The 13313-nt window shown below is 35.6% G+C and overlaps 1 protein-coding gene across 1 annotated transcript; it reads right to left on the bottom strand.

Moving 5' to 3' along the window:
* Positions 1 to 318: 318 nt before the first annotated feature.
* Positions 319 to 12856, bottom strand: LOC113361201 (12-oxophytodienoate reductase 1-like). The gene is made up of 6 exons (XM_026604522.1): positions 12763 to 12856; positions 12227 to 12367; positions 11980 to 12110; positions 6037 to 6198; positions 5374 to 5928; positions 319 to 508 (listed from the first exon to the last, which is right to left on the bottom strand). Exons 1-6 carry the CDS (start codon positions 12819 to 12821, stop codon positions 471 to 473), a joined length of 1086 nt encoding a protein of 361 aa, XP_026460307.1. The 5' UTR covers positions 12822 to 12856; the 3' UTR covers positions 319 to 470.
* Between the last annotated feature and the right edge of the window lie 457 nt (positions 12857 to 13313).

Genomic DNA, 13313 nt, shown 5'->3' with positions numbered 1-13313 from the left:
TGGTCTGAAACTATCTCTCCAATTATTGAGGCGGCTATTACTAGTTTAAAATTTTCTCTTCATTTTCTGTACTATACTCATTTCTAGAAATCGCTGACGTTCGTGATTACGTCAAGGGAGAAGAATGAAATGGAGTGGACTCTGCTCAGAATGCTCCGTCCACTCCACAGCAAAATGATGCAAAAAACACATGTTCATTTGCTGCAAGGCAGGTTAGGGTGCATTTTATTGAGGCCAACCCTCATTGTGTCTAAGGTGGCTCACTTTTCACTGATGATTACACCTACAGAGGCGCGAGGCTTAAATTACCGTACTATGTATAACAACAGAGAAGTGCAGTTCATATTGAATTCCCAATAAATTACAGCAGTTGCACACAAATGATCTTATTACTCTCATTTCAGGAAGTTACACAAGATCAAGTAAAAACAGAAAACAGACCAAATCAATTGTTGTACGTAACAATTGAACTAGTTACCTTGATCTAGAAATGGGTAATCCGTGTAACCAAGGTTCGAAAAACGGGTCACGGCCCAGGTCACAGGTAATAGGCGTGACCGTTATAACGTGTTTTGACGGGTGTGAGCACGTTTTGGGTCAAAAACGCGTTATATAGGAATAAAACGCGTTTTTTTGACGTTTTTTTTAAAATAACGGGTGTGATAACGGTTAAATAAGAAAAATAAATAATTTGTGATCTGAATTTCCTATGTAACGGTAATTACAGCTGTGAAAACGGTTACAACGGGTCTAAATAATGTTGTTACTACGTTTTTTCATTTTTTTTGGTTTAATTTATTTATTTGATTTTTTATTTATTTGTTTATGGGTTTTTAACATACAAATTTATGGAAATTTAGTAAAATTCACAACCCTAAGTCTATGACTTATAAAAATGCATTGTAGTTATCGTCTACCGACAATATTTATACACGCATACTATCACTATCCACTTGATATGTTCAAGTTGTCACTCGAATAGTTCAATGCATTCCCCAATATTTCAATAATGCATATTCGGATTCAAAAGCAGTCAAAACTTTGTTGTCAAATAATACTCCTAGGCTCTTAGCTACTTGCTACAAGACTAACCAACAAGGAATGCAACAGGAAGAGAGTCAGAGACTAGCTAGAGAAAAAGAGAGTGAGAGAGGGAAGTCAGGGAGTCGATTTATCTTTTTATTTTGCATTTGGAGGTGTGTACAGTATATGCTACATGTGGTCTGTACTTTAGAGTTCATACTCAAAAGTTAAAGAAATAAAACAAAAAAAAAAAGTAAAAAGAGTAGTTGGTTTCATGATCAAAGACATAGCTAGCCTGTGCTTATATACGCATGCAACGAGATTCCAAATGTTTCAAGAATATTTCGATTTGCTAGCTATTATGTCTTCTTGCCCAAAGGAATGCTTTAAAAGGACAAGAAGAGAATTGAAATGAAATCAATACCTCTGGTTCTCTGCTTCTTGCTCAAAGGAATGCTTTACATTTTGAATTTCTCAAATACAAGTTTAAGAGGTAATATTAATTATTTTTTGTAGATTTTTCATTCAATTAGAGATATAATTTATTAATACGTTATTAATTTATTTATTATCGTTTTTTTCTTTCATGATGTTAGAGTAGTGAAATAGATGTTTGAGAAATATCGATGTTTTTTTCTTTCATGATGTTTGAGAAATATTTAAGAAATGTTAAGTGAAGAAATGTTTCATTCTATTAACGTATATTTACTTAATAAATGTTTCATTTTTATCTAAGAATTTTTTTAAGAAATATAGATTTTTTGTTCATTTTATTATCATTTATTTAAGAAATGTTTTAATAAATGTTAATATTCATAATTAAATAGTCCATCAACTTGAATCAGTTGGCACGTAAAAAATCATTGTTTCTTTATAAAAAAAATGGCATGATGAATTGATGTATGGTATGTTTGTATTCCTGTTCTCAATCATGAAAAAATGAGAGGCTACACGATCCTTAATTTCAACTTTTAATATTCAAGTTGAGTAAATGACTAATGCAACTTGTGATTTCTAATTATAATGCTACTCTAACCATTTTTATATTGATGGAATATGTCCACTTAACTTGTATTTATATATGTCACTTATTGCTATGTGAAATTTCCTACTTACAGAATATAATGGAAGGATCAACATCTGCAAAACGAGATGTTTTTCATGCATATTGTACTGTAATGAGTGATGGTAAAAAGTTGAAGTGTAATTTTTGTGAAAAAGAAGTGTCTGCGGGAATTTCGCGTTTCAAAATGCATTTGGCACAACAAAGAGGTACAATTACTCCCTGCATGCATGTGCCACCTGAGATTAAAAATTTAGCAAAAGTATGGGTGCAAGACAGAAACAAAGCAAAACGGCAACGAGTACCAGAAACTGAATATGAAGATACAGAAATTCAAGATATGTATGAAAATGAACCGTGGAACCCTGTGCATGATATAGATGAAGAAGAACAAGTGCCGGTAACACAAAAGAAAATGGGCGGGTTATCGAAGTTGAAGAACCTTTTTGGACGAAAAAGTAAGAATACTAATGCCGGAGAAGGTATATCACAGCGTCCACAGGCCTCTATGGACATACCTAGTTCTTCAATGCGTACACCACACCAAGCACCTAGGATGTCTGTAGATATGGGAGGAAAATATAATACTAATAGGGATTCTCAACCTAGCATGGCGAATTTTGGGAGAAGTAAAACATGCTGGGAAAAAGTTGATTCTTCTGTTGGACGTTTTTCTATGCTAATGATATTCCCTTCAATGTGGCCAACTCAACTCAGTACCACGAGGCATTCAATGCAGTTGCAAATTTCGGAAAATCATACAGAGCTCCGTCTTCCTATAAGTTGTCGAACCCATTATTAAGGCAGGAAAAACAAAGGATTTAGAAGGATGTGGTGTCGGTCCAACGAAATTATTGGAGAGAGTATGGGTGTACACTCATGTCAGATGGTTGGAAAAACAAAAATAACCATACGATTGTAAACTTCTTAGTTTACAGTGGCCATGGGACAGCATTTTTGAAAAGCGTTGACATCGAGCATAATCGGTTGACAGCAGAGTATTTGATGAGTTTGTTCAGACCGGTTATAGAAGATATTGGTCCGACAAATATTGTTCAAATAGTAACTGATCAAGGATCCTAATTCAAAGCCGCAGGTAACTATTACAACTTAATTTAATTACAGTTGTTTATTTTTATATATTATTAATTCATTTCTCATTTTGTTTTAATAGGTATGAGATTGGCCATAGAGTATGGTACATTTTTTTGGGTACCTTGTGCAGCTCATATGTTGGATTTAATGTTGGAAGATACTGAAAAGTTCCTCTTTGTTAAAGGTGTGATTTCAGAAGCTAGAAAAATCAGTAAATTTATTTATAATCATGGTTGGGTTCTTGCTAGATTCAGACAACATTCTGGGGGACGCAATCTATTGCGCCCTGGATTAACAAGGTTTGCGACAAATTTTATCGCAATCAAAAGTATCATTGATCAACGTAATGAAATCGAGAGTCTTTTTGTAGACCAAGAATTTGTGAACTCGCCAGAAGGAAAAACTCGTACGGATAAAGATGTGAAAAACATTATTCTGAATGAGATTTTTTGGCACACATGCCAAAATGCATGCATGATGGTTGGTCCATTATCGAAAATGATCCGTTTCTTGGATTCAGATAAACCTACCATGGGTTATTTGTTTCATGCACTTGATACATGTGTGGAAACTATAGAAAGGGGTTTGGGTAAAACTCGAAATAATTCTATTGTAGGTGTGATTAACCGACGATGGAAAGATCAGTTGAGTTCTCCTCTTCATGCTGCAGCGCATTTTCTGAATCCATATTATATCTACAACCCAACATCCAATCTCATCAACAATGAAATTTCTCAGCCCCAAATTTGTCTCAGTGAAGTTATACCAAAAATGATTAGTAGCCCTCAAGAACAAGCGGCATGCATGCTAGAGGTGTGAATTTTTATTAACAATTAATTTCGTAATTATATGAATTTCTATTCACAGTTTTTGATATTTTTAGGCGGGAAGAATGCAAATGATGCAAGGCCAATTTGCATCACCATCAGCAAGATTGGCTGCTCTGCAAGGTGATCCTGTAAGCTGGTGGTTGTCATACGGTGCTCAGTTTCCATCACTCCAGAGGATCGCGGTAAAGATACTAAGCCAGACAAACACATCGTCTGGATCCGAGAGGAATTGGAGTGTGTTTGAAAGAATTCACACCAAACTACGCAACCGTTTAGTTTCGTCAAGAATAAACGATTTGGTATATGTTCAGTACAATTTAAGATTGGAGCAGCAAAGAGTTCAAGGTAAAGCAAAGCGACATAACATCGATGTCCACGATGTTCATAGCCTGCTGACATATGAAAATATTCTTGATTGGATAGCAGGGGATGATGAAACACCAGTTTTACCTCAGGAAGAACATTGGTTAAATGAATTGGAAGAGGAAGCAGCTAATAATCCAGAGCCTCTCCCTCCACCATACGAATGGCATGATCCAGAAGTTGAAATCTCATATCAAAGGTTGCCAGTGAGTAACTTTGTTTATGACTTTGGTAACCTAACATTTGGAGACAATACACAAGGTCATGAAAATGAAAATCCCATATACAATTCTCATTACACTGAAGATCGTCCAGAAGAAGATACCCGAGGAATTAATGAAGAGTATAATTCCAATATTAATATCAATAATGAAGTAGATAATCGTAATGATAATGAGGAAGAAGACTATGGTTATGAAGATGACGATACTGTTAACTACGACAGCCAAATGCATTACTCGAACCAATATGAGGCGGAGGAAGAGGAGGAGGAATCAACTGAGAATCGTCGAGAAAACAGAAAATACTTGAATAAGTCGAAAAAAAATTCCGATACAAGTTGGTTTGTCTAAGTTTAAAATTTCAAGCACTACTGTCACTAGGTTACTTATTGTAAGTTTATAAAATTTGAAGTGTTTAATGATTATTTATGAAATTTTAGTTGTAAGTTTGAAATTAAAAATTGTATAAGAATTTCTCCAACTCAAATTTTTTTTCCTTAAAAACGGGTTTAACCGGTATGAAAACGGAAAATACGGTGTAAAAAACGTGTGTTAAAATGTTATTTAGAAGAAAAAAACTGAAATATTAATTTTAGAAAAACGGTAATCACAGGTGTGAAAACGGTTATAACGAGTCTAAATAACGCCATTTTTTCCTATTTATCGGTGTTATTTAGGTAAGCGTGTTGGTGAGCCTCACGGGCACGGTATATGGGCGTGAGCGTTATAACGGACGTTTTTCGGAAAAAACGGTCGTTTTTCAAACCTTGCGTGTAACCAACAACTGGGTCAGGTATGTAAAACGTATCACGGTTATACTTATTAAGAGGTGCATCAATGGCAAACCGTTTAGGCAAATCAGGGTTAGCCAAAAACAAGCGACCATATGCAATGAGATCAGCATGATCCTCTTCGACAACTTTGTTTCCGTCATCTTTCTTATAACCTCCAGCTGAAATGAAACTTCCCTTAAAAGCTTTCCTCATTGGTAAACTACTATGAGGAGTTTCTTGAGCCTCTGCCATGGTGACCATCCTAGGCTCTATCACATGAAGGTATAAAATTCCGAGTTTGTTTAATGATTCGGCCATGAATAGGCCAAGTGCGTCAGGGTTTGAGTCACCTGTTTCCATGTAATCTGCGAAAGGACATAACCTTATTCCGACTTTATCTGCTCCAATTTCATCAACGACGGCTTTAACAACTTCTAGAGGAAAGCTGCATCGTTTCTCTAAGGTTCCGCCGTACTCGTCTGTTCTGTCGTTCACTGTATCCTTCATGAATTGATCGAGAAGGTAACCATTTGCGCCATGGACCTCAACTCCATCAAAGCCTAAGTGTATAAAGAAAGAAACTAGTTACATCAAAAACACTAGAAAACGGTCCATATTAAGAATTCCCATATTTGCCACTCCAGGAGAAGGACAAGAAAACAATTTACCTGCTTCAATCGCATATCTTGCAGCAACCTTAAAATCATTGATGACTTGTGCGATTTCATCAATCCTCAATCGATGGCGAGATGGCCAATCCACTCCGTAAAGGCCGGGTGTACATCCTTTATCGGTGCAAGAAATTAGAGCTTTCCCATTAGGCTGGTAGTCTAAATGAAAGAAAGAAAAAATTAGTGTTCATCCTGTTCGAAAACGATTAATAAAAAAATAATTTTTTAAAGTTTTAAAAAAATTATAATTTATTGTTTTATTTTGTGAATGAAACTTTTTAGTCCCACATCGTGGAGTTTCCAATTTTTAGTATTTTTAAGAAACTATATAAACCTTTTAGTCCCATATCGGGGAGTTTTTCTTCTTAAATTGTTTTATTTCATTATATAAAGAAATTCACTACTTTTGTAAAATCTATGGGAAAGTGGTTACACTATATTTTAGAGGGACCCCTAAGAGAAAATATTTTATAGCGTTTCTCAAGAGTTCGCGATTTTCCTTGACGGTTTTTTCGGAGTTGCCAAGCTCAAGTTGAGCATCTACTACATATGCTAGTAGTAGGTGTAGTAGGGTGTTTTATCCTGGAGATATCCGTCCTGTGAGGGCTATAGCATCACTCTTGAGTGTATCCGGGTGCTAATGTCTTAAGGGCAACGTGTTGAACACGTGACTCACTCAGTTTTTTCAAAGTTTTGCCTTGTTGATGTTGCGGAGATATAGGGAGCTCATTCGTTTCATCAAATCGATCACTTCCATTATAAAGGAGCTAAGTATCAATAACTTTTGCTTATTTGATTTTTCCTTGTTTTTTATTATTGCACCCAACAATCTTAAGACATTATAATTTGTAATAATCGAAAATGGTTGGTTGGTTTGTGAATCATGGATGTTAATTGTGGAGTGAAAAACAAAAATAATTTTTTGGTCAGCTGTATAGTTTCGAGATTATCTCTTAACCTAGAAGGAATTTCGATGAACCCTTTTGACACAACGTAGTAGACATCCTGATAGTTACCCACGTAAAATTTCAGAATTTCTAGAGTTGTAAAAGTATTTTTTTGATATTTTACAAAACATACAAATGTTCCTGAAAAATTCTGACGGGCAAACTTTTGTTGTTAACTAAAGTATTTTTTTTTTTTGGGTAATCATGAGTTTTTTGATATGGTGGTTCAAACGAAGTTTGTAAATATAGATATTATCTTCAAAACTCATATTTTATCTTCCGTTTCGGAACTAAGGTTTGTGAGATGTGGTGTATTAGGTGATTGGGAAATTACCGTGTCCGTGGTTTGAGTATAAACGAAGATTGTGACATGAAATTGAAAAGGAACATGGATACCAGGCGCATGTGGATGAACACAAATCTTCCAAAGCTGACAAAGGCGGGAATATCAAACACAACTCTAACCGTAGTCTTCATAAGAAAGGTATGTTTCGTAAAACTGAATCCGGCGTTACTTTAATTAAGGGTGATTGTTATGTTTGTAAAATTCCGGCCATACGGTAGTAAAGTGTAGACAACATAAAACCTTAATAAGTAGAAAGTTAATGCTAATTTAGTTGAAACAAATTAGAACGAGTTTTGACATGATGTCGGAAGTTATTTTAACAATGTGAGAGACTGGGTGGACTCTGGAGCCACCAAGATGTTTGTTGAAACAGAGACCTGTTCACCTCTTATCAGAGGATAGGGATGTCGAGAAACTCTTTGAGTAACTCATCTGCAATAGAGGTTGCATAAAAGGAAAGGTCGAGCATAAGCTCATATCTGTAATACTCCACATGAATGAAGTTTTCATGTTCCGCATATGCAAGAATCTTGTATCTTGTTCTATTGAGATGGAAAAGATTGATCTTAATTAATCTGGAAAACTTGTTGTAACAAGGCAGTTATTTTTTAGCAAGAGTTATAGGACTTAGGGTCTATATAAGTTAACGGAAAATCTGATGAAGTGAACATAGTTGATTCTTGTGCTTTCTTTATGTGATTGATGTTTTGTGGTAGCTTGGAACCGTAAAATTATAAGTCAATGCTAACTGGATAGCATAGGCTGCGTACCCAAATTTAGTTTGGACTTGAACACAAAAGTGAAATGTGAAATCAATTGCTTAAAACTTTTAGCACAAATGTTCAGAGTAATTCTAAGCCTTTAGAATTAATTCAGTTAGGCCTAGTGACATGAGTTCAACCCAAAACACTGTGGTAAAAGATGGTTTATAACTTCCGTAGATGATTGTACGAGGTACTGTCTTGTATACTTGCTTAGGGATAAGGATGATGCCTTAGAAGCCTTAAGATGTATAAACTTGAAGTTCAAAACCAATTAGAAGCCTTGAACATAACATGTATCCTTAAGAGATGATAATTGCCATGTTGATTAGTTCAGGATTACCTGCGGCTTGTGGGGGAGGCAGTCCTCTTAACTAGTATATCCTGAATAGAGTACCCTTAAGGATCAGATGAAACTCCATATGATTTATGGAAAGGTAGATGACCTTCTTATGAATGCGTCAAAGTGTGGGGGTGTTTGACTAAGATTTCATTCCTCTTCCTAAAAGAACTAGATAGAAACCAAAAATGTTGATTGTGTCTTCATATAAGGTATGCTGAGTATACTTCTACATATAGATTTTTGGTTGTGTGTTCTGATTTTTCATACTTTGGTGTGATTTTTTGACTTTGTTGTGAATACTATTACATAATCTAGGGATGCTGAGTTCTTTGAACATGTTTATTCTTAAACCTGTACCTCATTAGAGATGTGTTGTTGATCCCCTAGATTTATTTTCAAATAGTCAGAACTTATCTTAAAGGAAGATGAAGTTAAGGTTGAGCCTAAGAGAAGTAAAACAATTAGACTTGAGACTTCTTATGAAGCCGACTTCATAACATGCCTAGCTTAGTCTAAGCCCTGGACTTGTAAAGAAGCCTTGATATCTACTGAAACCCCATTCTGGTAAGAAGCTTCATTTAGTGAAATGGACTCAGTCCGTCGGAACCTGACTTGGGAGGTTTATAGTTTACCTCCAGAGAGTAAGACCATGAGATGTAAATGAGTCTTTAAGAGGAAACATTAGGTATATGGAACTGTAGAAAAATATTAGGCTAAGTTGGTAGCTAAAGGCTATAAACTAAAAGAAGGTGTATATTTCCTTGATTCTTATTCACATGTGACGAGATTTACTTCGTTGAGATGCTAATTGTTATTGTGTCATAAACAAATTAGAGATACATCAGATGGATGTTAAGACAGCTTTTCTAAAATCGTGAATTAGATAAAGAAATTTACATAGACCAACCTGAGGACTTTGTAGTGAAAGGTTATGATGACAAAGTTTGTAAGTTGAACAAAATTTTGTATGGTTTATAAAATAAGCACGTAAACAGTGACATGGAAAATTTGATCATGTGATAATGTAGTGGATTTAAGTTAATGAATCTGACAAGTATATTTACAAGTAACTTGTTAAGGATGCCTGTGTGATTGTATGCTTGTATGTTGATGATATGCTTATACTTGATACAAACATAGATGTGATTAATTCCACTAAAAACATGCGCTGAATGAGAACGTTGACTTGAAAGACTTAGGCCCTGTTGATGTAATCTTAGGGATGAGGATTAGAAAATAATCTAACATATGTAGTCTTAGTCATTCTCATTATTTTGAATTTTGCTTAAGAGATACAATCAGTGTGATTGTAAGCCTGCTTGTACTCCGTACGATTATTCTTGTAGACTCAAGAAAAAAGGGTAATGGAGTATCTTAACTTGAATACTCAAGAGTTATAGGATGTCTGATGAATTTAATGAACTGTAAGAGTCCAGACATTGCCTATATTGTGAGTAAGTTAAGTAGATATAATTGTAGTCCAGAGCAATAGCATTCAGATGCACTGAGTAGAGTATTATGGTACCTAAAATACTCTATTACCTTTTATTTGATTTATCAAAGGTATCTTGCTGTCCTTGAGGGACTTTGTGATGTAAACTGGATAGTTGACTCAGAGGAGTCTAAGTCTACGAGTGGATATGTTTCACTCTAGCATCAGGGTTTGTTTTTGGAAGATTTACAAACAAACATATATTGCTCAATTCATTATGGAATCTGAGAGTATTGAGTTAGATAAAGCACGAGAGGGGGCCGAGTGCCTAAGATGTTTTTAGAAGACATTCCTCTCTGGCATAGGCCTGTGCCAGCTATATCTATACATTGTGTTAGCCAAGATATAATAGCTAAAGCTGAAAATAACTAATCTCAATCGGCGTTATTTCCATTGATTGGATAAAGTCCAAGGAGAATATCGCGCAATCTTTGACGAAAGGTTTATCCCAAGAGATAGTTAGAAATGCATCGAGGGGAAGGGGCTTAAGCTCATAAATTAAACTTGCCATGAAGGATACTCAACCTTGCTGACTGGAGATCCCAAGATCAAGGTTTTGAATGAGACAACTAATTTGTGGTGGGTAAAGGTAAACACTATCAGAGAATTTTATTCTCTGTCCCTTCCCTATGGTGTAGACGTGATAGTGTGACTGCATGTGAAGGATGACTTTTAAGAAGTCTTAATGAGTTCTATAGTTTCAATTTAAGATTGAAGTGGGGTGTAGCAGTAACACTCTTTATGGAAACTCACCTATCTGAATGAGGAAGTGGGCCGCTTCCTATGAGAATATGAGCTTTGATTCTCTAGAGCATTCTGAAAAACAGGATATGTCCAGGGCCAAATTGGACAAAACGGCACGAGCTTGGCAGCAATCTTGGAGATATCACCCGTGGTTGTTATCACGAATTACATCAAATGCTAGCAGTTCAAGACATAGTTCAATGTCTCTAGCAAGTAATTCCGGTAATATCTCACTAAGCAAAGGTTCAAGACCTCATGGAAACCTCTGCCTAAAATGGTATTTCCTGCGCTTTTATGTGATTTTCGTTTTGATGGTTTTGGTATTACTGGAACTTAGGACCTGAAGGTCACTAAGGGTTCACTAGTTCATGCTTTTTCACTTTGGTGAAAGATACCTATAGTCTCACCATGTGAGAACTAAAGATGAAAGCTCTCAATACTATTACAATTTATGCAATCCATAGTATGACCCTGGGGTCAACACACTTTTGTGTGAGGGGAAGGACGTAGAAATGACTAGTATGATTTCAACACTTGCACGATCAGTCTGTTTGGATCGTGAGGTTGGGATGTTGATTTACCAAGATCTATCTGTGTTTTCATGTTTTATTGAGTTTTCATTCATGTGGGGGATTTTTGGAAAACGATTAATAAAAAAATAATTTTTTAAAGTTTTAATAAAAAATTATAATTTATTGTTTTATTTTGTGAATGAAACTTTTTAGTCCCACATCGTGGAGTTTCCAATTTTTAGTAGTTTTAAGAAACTATATAAACCTTTTAGTCCCACATCGGGGAGTTTTTCTTCTTAAATTGTTTTATTCCATTATATAAAGAAATTCACTACTTTTGTAAAATCTATGGGAAAGGGGTTGCTCTATATTTTAGAGGGACCCCTAAGAGAAAATATTTTATAGCGTTTCTTAAGAGTTCGCGATTTTCCTTAACGGTTTTTTCGGAGTTGCCAAGCTCAAGTTGAGCATCTACTACATATGCTAGTAGTAGGTGTAGTAGGGTGTTTTATCCTAGAGATATCCGTCCTGTGAGGGCTATATCATCACTCTTGAGTGTAACCGGGCGCTAATGTCTTAAGGGCAACGTGTTGAACACGTGACTCACTCTGTTTTTCCAAAGTTTTGCCTTGTTGCTGTTGCGGAGATATAGGGAGCTCATTCGTTTCATCAAATCGATCACTTCCATTATAAAGGAGCTAAGTATCAATAACTTTTTCTTATTTGATTTTTCCTTGTTTTTAATTATTGCACCCAACACATCCTTTCTTATCAGGAAGAGTGATAAGAAAATACCATAAGTGGAGACTCTGCCTACATGCCAAATCTGGCAAAAGAAAATGCCACCCTTGTCATGAACAGCTTGTACAATTGGTTTCCATGCTTCTACATGCTCTTTGGTCCAAATTCCTGATGTTTCTGGATACCTGACAAATTAAAATTAACCTTAATTTAATTTTGCTAGACTTGGTTTAAGTAAAATTATCTTCGCCAAACAAAATATCGAAAATGATCATCTATTCCAAAATGAGAAATGATATACCCTTGAGCTGTTTCAGATACTCCAGTAGCTTCAGTAATAAGAAGGCCTCCATTAGTGGTTCTTTGCGAGTAATACAGGGCCGCATGTGGTTGGGGTACGTGTCCATAAGACCTACTTCTTGTTAGAGGTGCTAAAACAACCCTATCAAAATAAAAATAAAAAAGTTGTTATTATAATTTTCACTTTCAGATACAGCAGCAGGATCATTACTAAACAATACATGCAGTAAGGGTTAAACTCAAGCACAAAAGATTAATCACATTTGTAATAGGGAGCCAGTTTTTCTGATGTCAGGTTAGGCCCGTGATGGTTAGCTGGACAGTTTATTGCAAGGTCCATTGTATTACTGATAATTAACTACAACGTTAAACTGTGGAGAACACAAAATAACACAATTTGAGGTTTTTAATCCTTCAATCTGAGATTACTTAAATCCTTTGATCAACAAATCATAAACTCAAACTCAAAGGGAGAAAAATGATTTGTTTTTGTGCAAATTTTATGAACCCCTGAACCACAAAACAGTACACACATACCTGTGGGAGAGTTGATAATTCCCCATTTTGTAAGGTTTGAGTAGTGGTATTCTTTCCATTTCTTCTTTCTAATTTCCTCACACAGTTTTGCTTTGTATTCCCCTTCTCTGAATTTTGTTCTCTGCTTCTTCAGAATTCTCTCTATCTTTTTATAACGTGAGAAATGGAATCACACACCAATGATTGTCACTGTCACCCCCACCAAACCGACAACTGTGTTTACATTTGAATGGCAATAATATCAGAGTGGCTTGTGGAGGTAGCCACAAGAGTCTGTTTTGTTGATCGCCAGGATATCGTTGTGTTCCTTATGGTGAATATATAACAATTTTGGGACCGAGCTTTATGGGGGTTTGAGAGGTACCCAACATCATTAAAACCAACCAAAATGTTATTTGGGGTTTTAATACGGGGGTTGTCTTAAAGGTCCTACTTTCGTCCTCATACGGATAAAACAAACCCATGTGAATGGTTTTTTTAAGGTATCTGAATACATTATTTATACCATTCCACTGACACTGGATTGGTGCATGCTGAGCTATATCTAGGTA

Source organism: Papaver somniferum, chromosome 3 (genome assembly GCF_003573695.1).
Source record: "Papaver somniferum cultivar HN1 chromosome 3, ASM357369v1, whole genome shotgun sequence".
NCBI lineage: Eukaryota > Viridiplantae > Streptophyta > Magnoliopsida > Ranunculales > Papaveraceae > Papaver > Papaver somniferum.
The sequence above is the reverse complement of the archived record's forward strand: the minus strand, read 5'-3'. Positions and strand labels throughout refer to the sequence as shown.

Bases quoted from the DNA above. Each gene is read 5' to 3' on its own strand.
- LOC113361201 (XM_026604522.1), bottom strand. From the start codon at position 12,821: ATGGAAAGAATACCACTACTCAAACCTTACAAAATGGGGAATTATCAA. The intron at 12,111-12,226 runs GTATATCATTTC...TTAATTTGTCAG, and splicing joins GTATCTGAAACAGCTCAAGG to GTATCCAGAAACATCAGGAA. The intron at 509-5,373 runs GTTACACGCAAG...TTTCGAACCTTG, and splicing joins CATACCTGACCCAGTTGTTG to GTTACACGGATTACCCATTT.